We start from the raw sequence: 17,394 nt of genomic DNA on the forward strand, positions 1-17,394 counted from the left end.
CTGTTCCCGCTGGCTAGATGCCAGTGTGTTGCCACTGGCAACCTGGGCATCAGAGTCACAGAGGTGGCAATTCCAGGTCACTCCTGATCCTTCTCAGCTTTGGGGTCAGGCACTCTGCCAAACTTGCCCTGCTCGTTTCAACCGCATTTCCACACTGACCCTGCAAAAGATCCCACCTTGACCTGTTCAGTGCAGCAAACCCTGGCTCTCCGTTTGAAAGAGGGTTTTCCTGTCTCAGGCCACTCAACCCAAAATGGAAGGAAGAGGGGAGAGGTTGTGTTTATCCTGCGTTACACTGGCTGGAGTCTCGTGCTTATGTACCCAAAACCACAATGCCCACATGTGAGAGAAGTGCCTGCGGACTTGTGTGTAACCCCAAGGTATAAAACAAAAATTCCTTCCAGTAGCACCTTAAAGACCAACTAAGTTAGTTCTAGGTATGAGCTTTTGTGTGCATGCACACTTCTTCAGATATCTGAAGAAGTGTGCATGCACACGAAAGCTCATACCTAGAACTAACTTAGTTGGTCTTCAAGGTGCTACTGGAAGGAATTTTTGTTTTGACTATGGCAGACCAACACGGCTACCTATCTGTCCCAAGGTATAAAGGTAAAGGTAAAGGGACTCCTGACCATTAGGTTCAGTTGCGGACGACTCTGGGGTTGCAGCGCTCCTCTCACTTTACTGGCCGAGGGAGCTGGCGTACAGCTTCTGGGTCATGTGGCCAGCAGGACTAAGCCACTTCTGGTGAACCAGAGCAGTGCACGGAAACACCGTTTACCTTCCCGCCAGAGGGGTACCTATTTATCTACTTGCACTTCATGCTTTCGAACTGCTAGGTTGGCAGGAGCAGGGACTGAGCAATGGGAGCTCACCCCGTCGCGGGGAGTCGAACCGCCGACCTTCTGATCAGCAAGCCCTAGGCTCTGTGGTTTAACCCCCCCCCACACCACCTGCGTACCTAACCCCAAGGTATACACAAGTACAAAAAGCCTACAGCGAAAAATTAATTTATAGGAATGGTACTCAAAATGACCCTCATAACTCAACTGGCACAGGATGTTGAGAGATTGATAAGGGAATGACCGGACAACTGCATGGTGGACAGCTGGGGGCTAAAATGCAGTGGTATAGATGGTGCATATGTTTTGTATGGATAGAAAGAGCCATTGGTTACTTCCTGGTTCACACTGAGAAGCTGTTTCTCAGCGTCCCCAGGGATAGAAGAGAGAGCTTCCCATAGACTTCACTGGAGAAATTAAAAGAATGCAATATATCTTGAATTGGACACAAGTGTGTTCCTCCCTAAATAAATAATGGAGGATAGACTGGAGTGGCTGGAGCCCTGAACAGAGGCATTCCATACTGCAATATTTTGTTGTAAGGTCCCAATGGTTTTAAAAATCATTTATATCCTGCCTTTTGACCTCAGAAATTAAAAACACTTCTCATTCTTAAAATTGCCTGGTCGTGCTGCTTCTATTTCAAGACGGCACCAGAAATTTCTTCCCGGAATTTTGGCTGCAGTTTTATCTGTTTTTGCCGCAGCACATGGTTTGAGGCGACTTTGATGAGAGCTGCCTGCAGGTCAAGCCCTCTGGCCTTTAAAATCTCGGTTGGGGTGAGAGAGGAGGGATCTTTGTACATGCAAGGGGCATGAACTCCAGATCCATGTTTTGTGGATTAGAGATTTGAATCTGCCTTGTACCCCTTCACAGTCAACTCGCGCACTAGCAGAACTTCAGTGAAATCCTTCGCAGCAATCTTGAGATGCCTTTGTGCTCGGTTTTGCCAAAGGATCAGACTTCCTTTTGCTTCCCCGCCCTCCTTTCTGATATGAAAATCTGACCCGCTTCTGCGCATTCGCTTTGTACTTGAAAGTGAAAATGTCAACCAGGGCAGATCATTCATGCTTTGGTTTTCGTTCTGCTCCATGTTTTTATTTTGGTCAAGCGGTGTTGTAAAAAGTGATCTGGGAAGGTCAGGAGTTAACACTTTCTGCACTGCAGAATTACACACACACACACACACACACCTGGCATCTGAGAAATCTGATAAGGGGGTTGCCTCAGTGCCCTCATAAACCAGAAATCAAAGTGCTTTTAAGAATCAAAGTGCCTGTTTAATAGACACAGAGAGAAGCCAGCCGTGTTTCACATTTACAGTGCATCTTAATAATGGGTCGGTCCAGGGTAGACAGATTGTTCAAGTAACAGGGTTCCCACTGCAAATCCCTCCGGAGCTTGGAGGGTTAGAATGCCAGTTTTCTATAAAGTTATTTTAGCCAGCATGTGCATTTATTCAGGAGAGATAAAAGGAGGTCCTTCTTCACAAAGCACATTGTTAATCTATGGAACTCACTCCGCCAGGAGGCAGTGATGGCTACCGACTTGGATGGCTTTAAAAGAGAATTGGGACATCTAGTGCAATGTTTCCGAACCTTGGGTCTCCAGCTGTTTTTGGACTACAACTCCCATCATCCCTAGCTAGCAAGACCAGTGGTCAGGGATGATGGGAACTGTAGTCCAAAAACAACTGGAGACCCAAGGTTGGGAAACACTGATCTAGTGGACTCGATGGGCCACTGGCCTTTGCTCAGCAGCCTCTTCTTATGTTCTTATTTATTTTGTTTGTTTATATTTTAAAAAATTATATGCTGCTGTGTCATTATATATGTGTGTGTGCGTGTGTGTGTGAGAGAGAGATTTACAGCAACAAAACATAAAACCATACAATAAGAACCATGAAAAGGTTAAGATCAGACATCAAATAACCATTATGGAAGGATACATTCTTAATTGCCTGCATAGGCCTGGGAGAATAGAAAAGTTTTCAGTAGGTGTTCAAAAGCTGGCACAGAAGGCTCCTGATGACTGTCTAGTGCAGCCTTTCTCAACCTGTGGGTCCCCAGATGTTGTTGAACTACAACTCCCATCACCCCTAGCTAGCAAGGCCAGAGCTCAGGATGATGGGAGTTGGATCTCCATTGAGGTTGATTTTCCTTCAAGTGCCTGGTTGAAGGGAAGGCAGTGGATGACCAGCAGGTGAGATACCAGGAATACGTAACCATTTTGACTGCTTCAGCCATCTTATTTGTACTGATTCCGAGTGCTCTTCAGTCTGCCTTGAGCACAAAATGTTTGCCTGTTCTCTTGTCCTGCCTTTGTCTTTCAAGGATGCTCCATCCTACGGATGTAAACAAGCCAGGCCTTTCCTTATTTACAGCAGCTCGGGAAGACCTGCTTAGATCTCCCCTGGTGCCAAAGCTTCCTTGCAGCCCAGAAAAATCCGAATTCCTCAGGTCTCTCTGCGGTGTCGCCCTCTGCTTTTGGGTCTAGCGCAGTACAGTCGCACTCTGCATGCATCTGTGTGATTTCAGCCGGGCGCGATTGAAGGCAGGCTGGTTGAAATGGCGTCAGTTAGATCCAAGCAAAAAAGCTCTTGTGTCAGGTCTGCTTGGGGTTACCTGGTGCAGAAGGAGCTGATGCACTCAGCGCAGGGGCTCTGGAATGCTGCTGTGAGGTCATTGTGTTTCCGTACAATCTCACATGAGGACCCCAGCCTCCTTGAACTGGCACACTGAGCAAGCTTTGCCCCCCCCCCCATAAGTCAGAGAGCATAAAATCTCTTTTCACACAGATTCCTCTTGGGTTACCTGTGCAAGCAGCTCTTTTAAGCTCTCCGCATTGTTTGCTGAGAAGCCCCACTCAGCGCATGGTCTCTGGGAGTGTGGAGATTTCTCTCTGCCCCTCTCCCACTAGCTGCAGGGCAACTCCAAGGATTTGGGTATACCCTAAGAACCCAACCCATGCATAAGGTGCGATCGTATTGTGCAGGAAAGGTTGTGACGCGATGCCCTCTTTATCATCGCTGATCAGAGTCTCTTGGAAGTGGTTTGGAACTCCTCCCTTGCCCTGGTTCAAGAGAGGGCCACTGTCATTGTGCAATAAGAACCGGATGTGTCTGTGTGTTTGCGATTAAGCCGCCAGCCGGGATTGACATAGATCTGATCCTACAAAGTGCTGAGCGCTTCTGACTGCAGTCAGTTTTAGGAATGCTTTCCGGGGTCATCGAGGGCTCGGGCACCTGTGGGACAGATGAGTCAAAACAAAACTGTTTCTCCGAGTAGGAGGAGGCTCTCCCCAAGGATGCTCTGAGGCAGGGGTGTGCAGGCAAAAGCAGGACAGAAGCTGGGAAAGGACCGGGCTGGCATGTGGAGCAAAGAAGAAAGATCCTGCCCCACTTTCAGAATATATTTGGCTTGCTGTGGGGAGTCTGGCAGTGGCCCGGCAGATGCCTCTGGAAGGGGCGGCTCTCAGAGTTCCTCAGGAGAACTATTATTATTATTATTAATTATTATTATTACTATTATTATCATTATTATCATCATTATTACTATTATTATCATTATTATTACTATTATTCTCATCATTATTACTATTATTATCATTATTATCATCATTATTATTACTATTATACGCCACCCAGCCACTCTGGGCGGCTTACAGCACATATAAAAACATAGTAAAACATCAAACATTTAAAACTTTCCAATACAAGACAAGAACGAGCCGTCTCAAGAACAGCTTCTTCTCCAGAGTGATCTCGGCCCTGAATGGGAAACCTGGACTTTGAAAGTCATCTAATCTTCCTTGCTGTATTGTATTGTTTTAATTAGTGTTTTTATAGTTGTTTTGATTTTGTGTGGAGTGCCCTACCTGGGTGGATGGAGCAGCCAAGTAAATTTCGTTGTCCCTGAGAGGGGGCAATGACAATAAAGATATTATTATTATTATTATTATTATTATTATTATTATTATTATTATTATTAATACAGGGCTGCTTCCAGGTGTCTTTTTAAAGTTGTGCATTTCTTTATCTCCTCGAGCCACATCCCCTCCCTATTCCTAGCATCTGGTGGCCAAGACATATTTTAAGAAGCATGGGAATGTCATCAGGAGTCCTGTGGGTTTTTTAAAGCACTCCCTGTACGCATTGCCTGCTCTGACTCGTATTAAAGAGAGCTTTACTTGTATCCACCTGATCCTTATCCTCGTGGCTAAAGTCTCATTTCAAAACACACTTAGTTTGTATGTCTCGTAAGTGGCTTTTGTATCTTCGAGTTCCCTCTGAGAATGTTTGATGTGCTGCTGTATTGATCTCCAAGGTTTCCCTCGGCGGAGGCTTTTTTTCCACCCTGTTTTATGTCAACAAAGGCAACCTGCAAATACTTTAAATAAAGGAGATAAATAAAAATACTTCTGTCATGCCATGTGCTGGGCTGTTCCTTTGCTGTCATGTAGTTGTGTGTACTTTTTTTGGTTGTCTCTGCTTCCTCCAGAAGAGTAGATTCTCCATATGTATTTGTAAGGCTTTTGGTTTCATCGCTGGAGGAAGGTTTACAGCCAGCCAGCTCTGTAGTCCTTTGTGGCCAGAATTCAAGGGTTCCCAGTGTTGTGACTGGGAATAAGTTTGCACTGATTACGCTGCTGGCATTGGAAGCAGTGATCCTGCAAGGTGTCGTGCCCCGAATCTTACTGACCTTGTGGCTCTATTCTTTCTCGTGTGGAGGGACTATAAATCAGTGCAGAGCACATGTTTTGTAGGCGATAGGTTTGAGGCTCAGTCCCTGGCAGAGCCTCCAGTTAAAAAGACCTGAGTAGCAGGTAGCGGGGAAAACCTCTCCCTCTCTCTGAGCGCAAGGCCCTGGAGAGCCATCGCCAGCTAGAGAAAGTACAGAGCTAGATGGACAAACAGGCCAAACTGATAACAGCCGATTGGTATTGCAGAACTTGAGCTTGGATGCCAATGGCTTGTCTTGCTTTTCTCTTAATATTTGTCGAGCGCCTTAATCGGTTTCTTCATTGTGCAGCGACTGCAGAAGAAGAGAGAGCACATAAGAGTGTCCTGGGTCACACCGATGGCCCATCTATTCCAGCATCCTGTTCTGGCAGTGGCCTAATTAATGCCTGTGCGGAAACCAGCAAGCAGGATCCGGGCACAAGAGCACCCCTCCTCTCCTGTGGTTTCTAGCAACCTATCAGTCTTGAGCAAAGGAAGGGAATGACTGGGATGTTTTTCCAGCTCCTGCAACAAGCCAGAGCTTCATTTGCTTGAAGGTTCTTGAGGCTCATCCTTTCCCCAGCCTGGTACCTTCCAGATGTTTGAGGCTACAGGCGCTGTACTGGCTGGGGCTGTTGGGAGTTGTAGTCCAACATTTCTGAAGCCTGGTCCTAGGAGAGCGTTTGAGTTCTGCTCCCTTTTAGTTTGCTATATGTCTGTGAATGCCTGACCCATACGTAGGACATCTCTGCAAAGCCGTTGCCCATTTTCGATTTCAAGCCAAAGCTTTATGCTGACCCTTATTTGCCTGTTTTCCTATGATTTCTTCTCGCTTTTTGTTTTTCTAAACCGCCTTCTGTGTTTCCTTTCAGGTCTGCTAGCCAACATCACCATGTTCAGCAAGAAGAAGAAGCGCATTGAGATCTCCGCCCCCTCCAACTTTGAGCACCGGGTCCACACGGGGTATGACCAGCAGGAGCAGAAGTTCATAGGGCTGCCGAGGCAATGGCAGGGCATCATCGAGGAGTCGGCCAAGCGGCCGAAGCCGTTGGTCGATCCAGTGTGCATTACGGCCGTCCAGTCTGGCTCTCAGAAGGTAGATGGCACTCGCTTTGCTCTCGTGTGGGACCTGAACTTCATGCATTTCTGTCGGAATGGGAATGTGCTTCTGAGCGGTGGCTTAGCGAGTAAGCCATAAAATGGCCAGCTGGTAGCTGCAGCTGCAGCCTGCTCTGATGTGGACAGGTGCTAGCTGTAGACCTTTTAATGCTGTGTAAGAAGGGGGTGGTGGCGGGGGGGGGGGGAGACACACATCCTGAACCTAGAGATTCAAACCTCTAGAGGAGACTCTCAAAGTAACCTAGGGGTCATTTCACCCAACCACTTTGTCGCCAGCCATAAGGTTGGAGTGGTTTTTGAGAACTCAGCGTCTCTCCCAAGACTGCAGTTTGCTGCCATCTGGCAAAACTCCTGGACATGTGAGTTGAGCCGGGTGACGGATTCCGGTTGCAGTGTAACCTTGAAGGCTTTGGGGTGCATTCACAAGACTAAACGTAACATCAGAACAGCTTCCTGAATTTTTTTCTGACGAAGTAATGAGCGGATTCTGTAGGACTTGAGTTCTGTCCGTGTCAGAAGTTTGCTACCCTCACCCACCGGGTATCCTGTCTGTCATTTGTGCTGTGCTTGGATATAGGAGTGACTGGAATTTTGGACCCCCGTCTCTGGGGTGTAGTGTGAGAGGCTCCCCTTGCCAAGCATGCAAAATGAGATGTCGTCTCTGAACGACTGCTTGGTTCAGGCATAGATCCTGAAATGGCCCCTTCCATTCGTGGAATGGGGCGATGTATGTGTCCTGCATATAATGAGTTTGCAGCTCAGCTAATTTTTTTTCCAGGGTGAGGTGGGTGGGGGAGAGAGCGGACCGCAAGCCTGACATATTTCGGAGCTGCGGGACACCCAGGCCTGAACGCCAGAGCCAAAATCTGGACGTTGGAGTGGAGTCCCAGCGCAGCAGGCAAGGGGTCAAATGCAGCGTATGTGAGGCAGCTCTGAGTTGGCCTCTGGGGGCAGAAGCGCCTGGCTCTTTCAGAAGCATCACGAGGTTCAGCTTGAGGCGGAGGAGCCGAAATGCCTTCTGCTGGAGGGCGCAGGGGGGGTTGGTACAGCGCTGCGTGTTAGCAGGCCAGGAACTTGATCCTGAAAACAACGTGGTTTGTGTCCTCAAGTCAACAGTGATTCACCCAGATCTGGAAACCGACAGGCTTTTAAAGGTTTGTGTCCGATGGGGGAAGGGGTTTGCTGGCTGGTTTTCCGGGAAGAGATTTGTCGCACTTCCTGTACTATGGGGTGCCGGTTTGGGGCTCATCTTGATAGCCAGCCCACCCTCGACAGCTTACCAGTATGAACATCCTTAGCGGTAAGGAGAATGCCTGTGTTTGTCTATTTACTTAGCCGAGGAGGCAGCAAAGGGTGCCCTGCTTCAGCTTTTAGTTCTAGCCAGGAGGAGATAGTAACAGGCAACCCTGTCAGGGTTAGCTGATGGAGAAGGCGTCTATTTAGGCATGAGGATATCAGCGTCTGGCTTTCTATGGGCTAGTAGGATTCAAGGACAACAAAGTGTATTGGGAAGAGTTAAATAAATCATTGTACTGCCAGGTAGAGGGCAGGAAGAAGTGGTGGGCTCTCCTTCACAGGAGGTTTTTAAGCAGAGGTTGGAGGGCCACCTGTCAGCTGTGATTGGGGGTTGGACTAGATGACCCCTGGGGTTCCTTCCAACTCTACAGTTCTATGACGCTTAGTTAGGTTTGAATGCTTGCATGGCTTTGAATCTGGCCATGAGGCTTCAGCGTTCAAAATCAATTGGAATGGCTTTTTTGCGTGTCCAGCTGTTTTGTATGTGGTTTATCTCCTGGTCGCTCTGCTAACAACATTGCATTTTAAAATGGCATGTGCATGGGGTTTTTTTTGCATTTATTTTTGTAAGCCCAAAGTGGATGTTGTCCTTTTAAATAAGCCGGCTGGCTGGCACGTCCAGGCGCCACCTGCTTGCTGCCCCTGTCCCCAAGTACAAGGTAGGGGCGGAAGTCCTGTCGCGCCCCTGACCACAGAGGAAGTGGCATGGGACATTCAGGTCACAGCAAAGGCTGCTCCTCCGTGTAATTTCAGCAGAGGGTGACTCAGCCCATGTTGCCTTCCTGGAGAGAAGCGAGGGAAAGGCTTGGGTCTGAATAAAAGCCAAAGACCTGTTGTTCCAGTCCTGCCGCTGCGGCCTGGTGTGGGGCTTGATGAGACTGGTCTGCTTGGGTCGGGAGGCGCTGATGGCAGGGGAATTTGCCTCTTAGCCAGAGCCCCACCTTGTTGGAAGTGCTAGCGATTCACCAGAGATTTACAGAAGATTGGAAGAAGTATATGAATTATTTGAAGAGCAACTGTAATCAACAAATTACGCTAGTAGGACTACAAGAAGTTTTGTAAGGAGTAATATATGAAGCATTGCAAAGTAGAGAAAGAATAGAGATATTGATTATGAGATTGAAATGTAATAGGGAAAATAAGAAATGCATACTAAGAGATTAGATTGGAAAATTTTCAGACAGGACTGATGGAAGTCAAAAAAATTGAATAAGATGTAAAAGTATGTTTAATTACTGTTGAAAATGATATGTTAAAAAACATATATATACAGTGGTACCTCGGGTTAAGTACTTAATTCGTTCCGGAGGTCCATTCTTAACCTGAAACTGTTCTTAACCTGAAGCACCACTTTAGCTAATAGGGCCTCCCGCTGCTGCCGCAACGCCGGAGCACGATTTCTGTTCTCATCCTGAAGCAAAGTTCTTAACCTGAAGCACTATTTCTGGGTTAGCGGAGTCTGTAACCTGTATGTATGTAACCTGAAGTGTATGTAACCCGAGGTACCACTGTATAAAGGAAGTGCCAGCTCAAATCTCCCCCTGCCCCCTGCCCGAGCTGCAATATTCCAGTAGAGCCACCTTGCTGGCTGTTCCCTTTCTTGGCTGTTCTTCCAAGCCTCTTCCCTGCTTTCCCTTTGACCACTCACCCACACCTTTCCCTGCTTCTGGTGTCACCCTGCCCCATCTCCCCGGGGAGCCTAATTTGCCCAGAATTTGGGACGTGCCTTGTTTAGGGAACCAAACAACCCCTCCCTGCCTTCCTAATAAATGCCACGGCAGTTTTGCAGGGATTGCTTGTTTCCGTTGGAGGCGCAGCGCTGCATTTCTGGGGAGGGCGAGGCACCTTGTCCCAGGGGTGCTCTGGGAGCTGCAGTGGGGAGGGGCCCCTGTTGCCAGCCGGGCTCCCATTCCGCGTCCGGCAGCTGCAGGGTGGGATCTGCAGGCCTCTGCAAATTGCCTCTTGTTTACCCAGGAGGACACTTCAGAGACTCATTCAAGGCAACACGCTGTGCATTGCTGCTTCAGGCCGTTTCCTGGAACGCATTTGGAGCTAAGAAGCCCATCCCTCTCCCTCTTGCTCTTTGTGCTTAGGCACAGAACCTGCTGTGGAAGGTTCAGCTCTGAGAAACGCAGAACTGTAGAGCTGGAAGAGACCCCCAAGGGTCATCTAGTCCAGCCCCCTGCAATGCAGGAATTGCAGCTAAAGGATCTCTGGCAGATGGCCACCCGGCTTCTCTTTGAAAACCTCCAGCGAAGGAGAGTCCGTTCCACTGTCGAATAGCTCTTACCACCAGGAAGTTCTTCCTGATTGCTTAGTGTCGTCTGAGCGCATGATGTGTTCTTCCTGATGTGTCGTTTGAGCACATTGGTTTCGGGCCGTCCCCTCTGGAGCAGCAGAAAACAGGCTTGCTCCCCTCTTCCATGCGACTTTAGATACTAGATTCTCCCTTTTCCCTTTATCCAACAAAACACCTGCCATTGTAGAGAGAGCAGTCTCCATGCATGTGGGCGCAGTTAGCGCACGGCACTTGGGCATTTCTCTGACACCAGGCACAGCTCCTGCACGGCTTGTGTGAACTTCAGTGTGGTTTTGTCAGATGAAACTCCTGAGCAAGTCCAACCACACACACCATCTGCTTCTCTCGTGGGGAGCAAAGCTTGCATCGCTTAGTCTGTAGCCTGCACTTTTCCCGCGACCCCCTTTCACTCAGCCTTCCCCTACTCCCCGTTGCCTCATAGATCTCCTCCTGTCGCCACATGCCCACGCAGAAGAAACCTTCTGGTTCTGCCCCTTTGGGCGCCGCGTTGGACTAGAGCCAGTTTGCGCCAAGTGTGCTTGTGTAATGGCACGTTATAGGGGTTAGGAGTGTTCTTGGCCCGGAATCTGGACCTTGTTTGATCAGGTCGGGAAGCATTCCCCTTCCTTGGAGGTTTTTAAGCAGAGGTTGGATGGCCTTCTGTTGTGTCTGATTCAGTTGAGACCCCTGCATTGGAGGGGGTTAGACTAGATGGCCCCTGGGGCTCCTTTTCGACTCTGCAGTTCTGGGATTCTGTGTTGATCCTGCGGCTCAGATCTCTCTCTCTCTCTTCCATGAGCACGTTCCCTCTCTTCCCCCCACCCCATGCCCTCCGGCAAGCCTGCCTCTTGGGAATCTTTGCCTCTTGACGTTTCCAGCTGGCTAGATGAGCCTGAGCGCTCTCTGTTAAGGAAATCTTTATGCGCTCACACATCTCTCCAATGAAAGAGGTTCCACAGTTGGAGCTATGCATTGTGTAGGCTGGAGGCAAAAGGCAGCCGCTCTTGGCATACTAAACACATTCATTGAGGACGGCCCACATTGACCAAAAGGGCTTCAGCGGGGGAGAAGGGCGCGTGCATGGATTTTGTGCGCTGGTGCACTATAGATGTGGCCCTCCTCTCTTTCCCATCTCCGTCAGCCACTTCCCTTTCGTTGGGGGGGGGGGGTAAGACCCTGAATGGCTCCTAGTCATTCTGGCTCTGTGTCCTGCCCCCAGAATCAGAGACAGCATGCGCCTTAAATTCTGGCAACTGCAAGTGAGGAGAGTGGCGTTGCATTTGGACATCTGGTTGGCCATTGTGAGAACAGGATTCTGGGCTAGGTGGGGCCCCCTTGGCGCTCTTAGGGTCTTAGGTCCTCACCTCCAGTGATGCTGTGCGGCCCTTTTTTATACAGTCTGCAGTCTTATGGACTAAAATGGTGCTGTTTCGGGCTGCAGGGGCCCACTGAAGTTTTGCACATAGACAACATTGTTCCATATAGATGAGTAGCAGGTTGGGGAGGCTAGGCTGCAAGCTCTTCTCCCTGCCTTCCTAATAATCATAATTTTATTACTTATATGCCACCCATCTGACTGGGTTGAGCAGCTCCCAAGAAAATATTAAAAACACAATAAAGCGCCAACCATTAAAAACTTTCCTACGCAGGGCTGGCTTCAGATGTCTTCTAAAAGTCAAATAGTTGTTTTATTTCCTTGACATCTGATGGGAGGGCGTTCCACAAGGCGGTTGCCACTACTGAACCAAGCCTTCTGCCTGGTTCCCCGTAACTTTACTTCTCGCAGTGAGGGAACCGCCAGAAGACCCTTGGAGCTGGACCTCAGTGTCTGGGCAGAACGATGGGGGTGGAGACACTCCTTCAAATATACAGTGTCCATATTCCTAACTTCCTGTGTAGAGGCAATTATTTTCAGGGGGAAGCATTCACCTCTCTCTCTCCCCACCCCCCGCCACCATAGCCTGAAGTGGTCCAGTTCAGGAAAAAAGCCTGCTGATTGTGTAAACTGGGACAGAATCACTCTTTGCAGAAAGATCGGGGACCCTTGGGAGGGCTGCAAGCGCTGAGGTCAGGTTTTCATATCCAAGGGAGCAAGGAGCGAGAGTGCATTTCTGGAATATTTATTTATAAATGTATCCTCGCTGCCATCACCCCCTGTATAACTGTACAGTCACCGAGCCAATTACCCGAAAGCTGTACTTTTCTCTGTGGGCGTGGGTGCTTATTTGTGTTGCTGCTTTGGCCCACGTGTGCGGCTGTTGGCGGAGAGCGTTTTTTAAGCTCCTGATCTGAGGAATCTGCGCATTTCCTCCCAGGGTAGAGTGAAGATGGCTTGCTTTGGATTTGGGCTGGAGGAACATTCATGGCAGTAGTCGGGTGTCCCCATGCTAAGCGTCTGGCTTACGAGTCCTGTTTTGGCAGAGGCGGAATAACAGAAGTTTGTGTGCCCACTCGTCTAGTCTCCTCCTCTTCTTCACCAACCAGCCTCTTTGAGCTTAGGAGCCATTCTGAAGGCAGAGTGTGAGATTTCCTATCAGGCGCCTGGAGCCTTAGTGCTGCTTGTTCTGGGAATAAAGCGTTGCATGTAGGCCGCAAATAGAAGGAAGGTTCTTGGTTCTAGTAGGTCACAGATAACTGAATGTTGACTTGCGCCATTTGCATCTCTGTGAAACCAGTGTTAGAAACTCAGGTGTGAAAGCTGGGTGCCAAATGACTCCTTAAACCAGGGTTATAGTTGCCAATAGGGAATGCCTAGTTTGCCATTTGGGGGCCAGGCGGCTTGAAAGTTGCATGTTTCAATGTGACTTTTTGATCCTGAAATTTGTTCTGATTAGGCAGATAGAATATCACTGATAGAATTCTAAAGGGTGTGTTGTCAGCGTGCGGAAAACAGGCAAGATCCAAGGACCCCCAGGCATGCACCTCCAGACGGTGGAGACGTCAGGCACCGTCCTGGCGTCCGGGTATCTTCACATGGAAAGCAAGCGACTGATAGCCAGGCGCAAAATGCTCCCAGGAAATTTCAAATGCTGTGTGAACCAATAGTTGTTACGTTGGTGCTGGAAATTTTTCCTTAAATTCCTCCAGTGTAAAAGCAGCTCCACCAGGCCTCCTCTCCTGCAACTGTCACTTGGGGCAGCCATTCCACCAGATTGCATCAGTAGGAGAGATAGAAAGCAGGGCTCTCACTTGGTCAGCTTTACTGAAAGGCCAGCTCCATCAGGCACTTCCTGCCTCCGGAACTGTGCCTGCTGGTCAGTACAGAAACAGCTGTTTAGAAGTGGGTGCCTGAGTTTTGATTTTTCCTCTTCCCTCCTTGTTCCCTTCCCCTTGAGTGCCTTTTCTTTTAGATTGTAATCTGGGGGGCAGGGACTGTCCTGTTTGGATGGGATGTAAGCCACTCTTGTACCTGAAAATGCTCTAAATAAATCAACATGGCAGAAACGGGCCTTGTGATTGAAAGGAGCTATCCATGGACGCTCTCCTCCTAACACCCACAGATCTATACTGCAGGCCTTGCACAGGCCTTGCCTCCCAAATCCTTCAGCGCTCTTGCAGGAGTTTCTGGTGGTGATTGTGGTGTGGCTGGGGTTGGGTGTCTCGGTTCCAGACACTGCAATCTGTTTTCAGTCTGGCAGGGTGTCCTTCAGAGTGTTCTAGCAGATGTGTGGGTCTGGTTTTGAAAGGGAAAAAACAATCCTCTGCATGCCTGGCCTGGCCTGGCCTGGCTGTTGTGTCCTCTCGCTTGCTTGCAGCATGCAACTGATCTGTGTGTTGTGCAGAGCGAGATAAGAGCTATCGCAAAAGTATAGGATCAGGCCTTGAGGAGGGGAGGGGGGGGAGCAAAGCAACACATCTCTGCTTCGGAAGCCAGTGGAAAAGGTGGGGTGTGAAAGTTGCTTTGCATTTGAAGTGCTAAGCAGGTGTGCAGTGGGGAGGGGGGGGAAAGGTTCTTGCATTGACCCCCGAGGATGTGTGTATGATATGTGAGGGAGGAGTAAGCCTTTTCCTGGGCCACCAGCGGAAGGCCACATGAGTGTGGAGTCTTGCAAATCTTGCAAGAGACGGTGGCCATGCTGTGATAGGAAGGCTCTGAAATCAGAGCTTTGCAGACTGATGCAACATAAATGATGGCAATGCATTTTACGTAGGTTGCATCTTGGTTTGTGCCTTCAGATAACAAATCTAGAGACTTTACCATTTCCTTCAAACCATCGCTCTCTGAGTCAAGCGGCGTTATCGCCTGCATTTGTGGTTTTCAGGGAAGGTTCAATGCACGGATGGAACAGGTGTATATGGGGAAATTACTTTGGGGTTAAGAGCAGCTTCCTTAAAGGCCTTGCTTCTCCAGTGTGTGAGCAACAGCGCCCCCTCCCGACGCCCGCATGCTTCTGTACGCTTCATTTTGTGTGTGTGTGTGTGTGTGTGTGTGTGTGCCAAAACTGACCAGCTGTCAGGCATCCACCAGGCCCCTTAATTTCTTTTTTGTTTTTGTGTTGCTCACCTTATTTTCTTTTGTGTTTGTGTTTGTCTTTTTTCTCCCTCCCCTCCCCGCCGCTTCCGTTTTCCATGCCCCGCGCATAAAGACCATCGTGCGGGGGAACAAGGCGGCCAAGGACGGCTCCCTGGCCTGGCTGCTGGATGAGTTTGAGAACATGTCCGTGTCGCGCTCCAACTCCCTGCGCAGGGACAGCCCCCCCTTCCCGCCTCGGCACGACCAGTTCTATCAGGAGAACGGCCTGAGTGAGGCCCTGGCCAGGCCCTCCCGCCACCACCCCCACCACCACTACCATGCTGCCATCGCCGAGGAAGACTCCGGGGGCAGCAGGGGCAAAGAGCTGAAGGAGCGGAACCGCCATGGCTCCCGGAACGAGCTGGACCAGAGCCAGGAGAGGAGCCGGGAAGACAGGACAGCCGCACAGCACCCCCGGGGGCAGGAGCCCACGGGCAAACCTCACCACCGGCCGCCCCCTCCAGACTACCACAAGCCCTTCTCGGACCACAGGCACAGGCCGCACGAGCGAGACGGGAGGAGGGAGGCGCCCGCCGAGAAGGAGCCGCCGGAGCGCGTGGTCAGAAGGGAGCGTGCGGACGGCCCCGACAAAAGACCCAAATCGACCTACACCGGGGAGACCAGCCCGCAGTCCCCCCGGGAAAAGCGGCCCCTTTCGGGACCCAATATCCGGACCCCAAATATCCCCATCTCCGAGGGGGTCATGAAAACGGCACAGCAGACCGGGCGGCCTTTTAACACGTACCCGCGAGCGGACACAGATCCCGTCCGGGGTGCTCAGGTAACGATTCCCCATACCCCCCCCCGCCTTGTAGGTTGTGGCTCTCTAGCCCTGGCCGGCCAGGACCGACCCTCCGCAAGTGCCTTTTCCCCTGGAGCACAAGCTCATCAGCAAGTGAAGACGCCTCTTGCTTTTAAAAGGGATTTGCGTCTTACTGCCAGCATCCCTGAGTGGCTGATGGTGTGATGGGCAGTGGGCACCTTCTGAGCCGCGAAGCCAAGCTCTTCTGCAGAAGCCCCACCCTGTAGAGACCTCCAGAGGCTGGCTCTTTGCTCCCTGCCGTGTCGCTGTGTCTCCTCTTTCTCGGGCCTTCCTTCCTCCTCGGAGCAGCGCTCCCTCGCTTTGCAACCCGCTATCTTTCTGCAACGTCTGGGTTTCCGTCCTGCCTTTCCTCTCCTCTGCTGTCACAGCCCTTGCTCCCACTAACCTGAGCTACTCTGGTGCTGCCTGCTTTCTGAAGGAGACGCTCCTCTCTCTGCTCTTCTCCCTCCATGTGCCTTTCTCTAACGGCCCTCCGCAGCCCCACAGCCTCCTGCACAGTGACTCTTTCTCTCTCTCTGTAGAAGCGCTGCAGCAAAGCAGCCACATACTGCGCTGTGGGTGCCGCAAGCCTCCATCGCAAGGGAATCTACCGTACAACTGTCAGGTGTCTGGAACCCTTTTTTCTTCCACCTCTGCCACCTTTCTTCCTCCTCTTCCTCTTCCTCCAAGGGCACCGCCATCCTTCGCTTCAACTTTCTTTTGCGTCTAGCTAACCACTATCATCTCCGCCTCGGTTCCTGTCCTTTGTGCTAATCTAGCAGGGGGTCCTGCTGCTTTCCTGCTGTGTGCGTTTGTGTGTGTTTGTGTTCTGGGTATAACTCTGCCACGGGCAACAGGAGAGATGAGCTACAGAGGACAGATGCAGCTCCTGCTGCTTTCTGGGTCCTCCCCCTGCTCCCATTTGCAGGCTTCATCTCTGCCATCTCCAGTTAAAAGAGAACCTGGTTCGTGGGCTTTCCAGGGGGCATCTCTTTCGACACTGTGGGGAGGAGAATGCAGGGCTAGGTGTAACTAGTCTGAGCAAGCAGGCTGCTTTTACTTTCTTATGGCAGAGGTTAAAAGGGCTGGGGAAACACCACTGTGTGTCTGGGTCTCTTGAGGCGTTACTGAATTGCAGGGGGCTGGACTAGATGACTCTATGGGTCCCTTCCAACTCTATAATTCTATGATTCTGCTGTTGGGCAGAGGAGACGGCCCTGGGCCGAACGGAACGGCAGCCTGTTACTCCATATTAGGCTGCAAGAGCTACCCACAAGTCTCTCTCCATCAGTGCTCTTCAACTGTCGGGTGCCCAGGTGTTGTTGGACTACAAAACCTATCACCACCACCCCAGTTTAGCTAATGGTCAGGGATGATGGGAGTTGTAGTCCGGCAACATCTGGGGACCCAAGGTTAGAGGGCACTGCTTATCCGTGAAAAGGGAACATGCAGAATGACTGACACACACACACACACACACACACACACACACACACACCACACAGAGACACAGATTTCACCTAGGGAATCAGAGAACGTAATTTCTGGAGCAGGTGGGGGTTTCAGAACACATGACCTGCTTGTGGGCGAGATCCATACTTCACATATGATCGGAACCGGTGGTGGTGAATCTCAGGTCCTAAGGCACCAACATCACCCTATTGGTTTCTGACACCAACATCACCATATTGGTTTCTGGCACTCAGTGCTCTGGTTGAGGGTCCCTTGGCAACCGGACAGCTGGAGTGTGACCTTCTCTGACCCTTCCCTTTGTAGTGAGTAGTCTGAGGGGATCGTCAGCCC

At 50.3% G+C, this 17,394-nt stretch overlaps 1 protein-coding gene across 5 annotated transcripts in view; it reads left to right on the forward strand.

The window, feature by feature from the left end:
- Nucleotides 1–17,394, forward strand: part of PAK4 (p21 (RAC1) activated kinase 4) — an 81,826-nt gene that overhangs the window by 53,134 nt on the left and 11,298 nt on the right. For 4 of the 5 annotated variants that reach the window (XM_081868967.1, XM_081868966.1, XM_081868964.1 and 1 more), the window contains exons 2-3: nucleotides 6,435–6,658; nucleotides 14,863–15,570. In XM_081868967.1, coding sequence (XP_081725093.1) covers nucleotides 6,455–6,658; nucleotides 14,863–15,570 — 912 coding nt within the window. In that variant the 5' untranslated portion in view covers nucleotides 6,435–6,454. Of the gene's footprint in view, nucleotides 1–6,434; nucleotides 6,659–14,862; nucleotides 15,571–17,394 lie in introns of those variants that run through there. The other variant, XM_081868968.1, reaches the window with a different exon arrangement.

Source organism: Podarcis erhardii (assembly GCF_964252035.2).
Source record: "Podarcis erhardii genome assembly, chromosome: 7".
Taxonomy (NCBI): domain Eukaryota; kingdom Metazoa; phylum Chordata; class Lepidosauria; order Squamata; family Lacertidae; genus Podarcis; species Podarcis erhardii.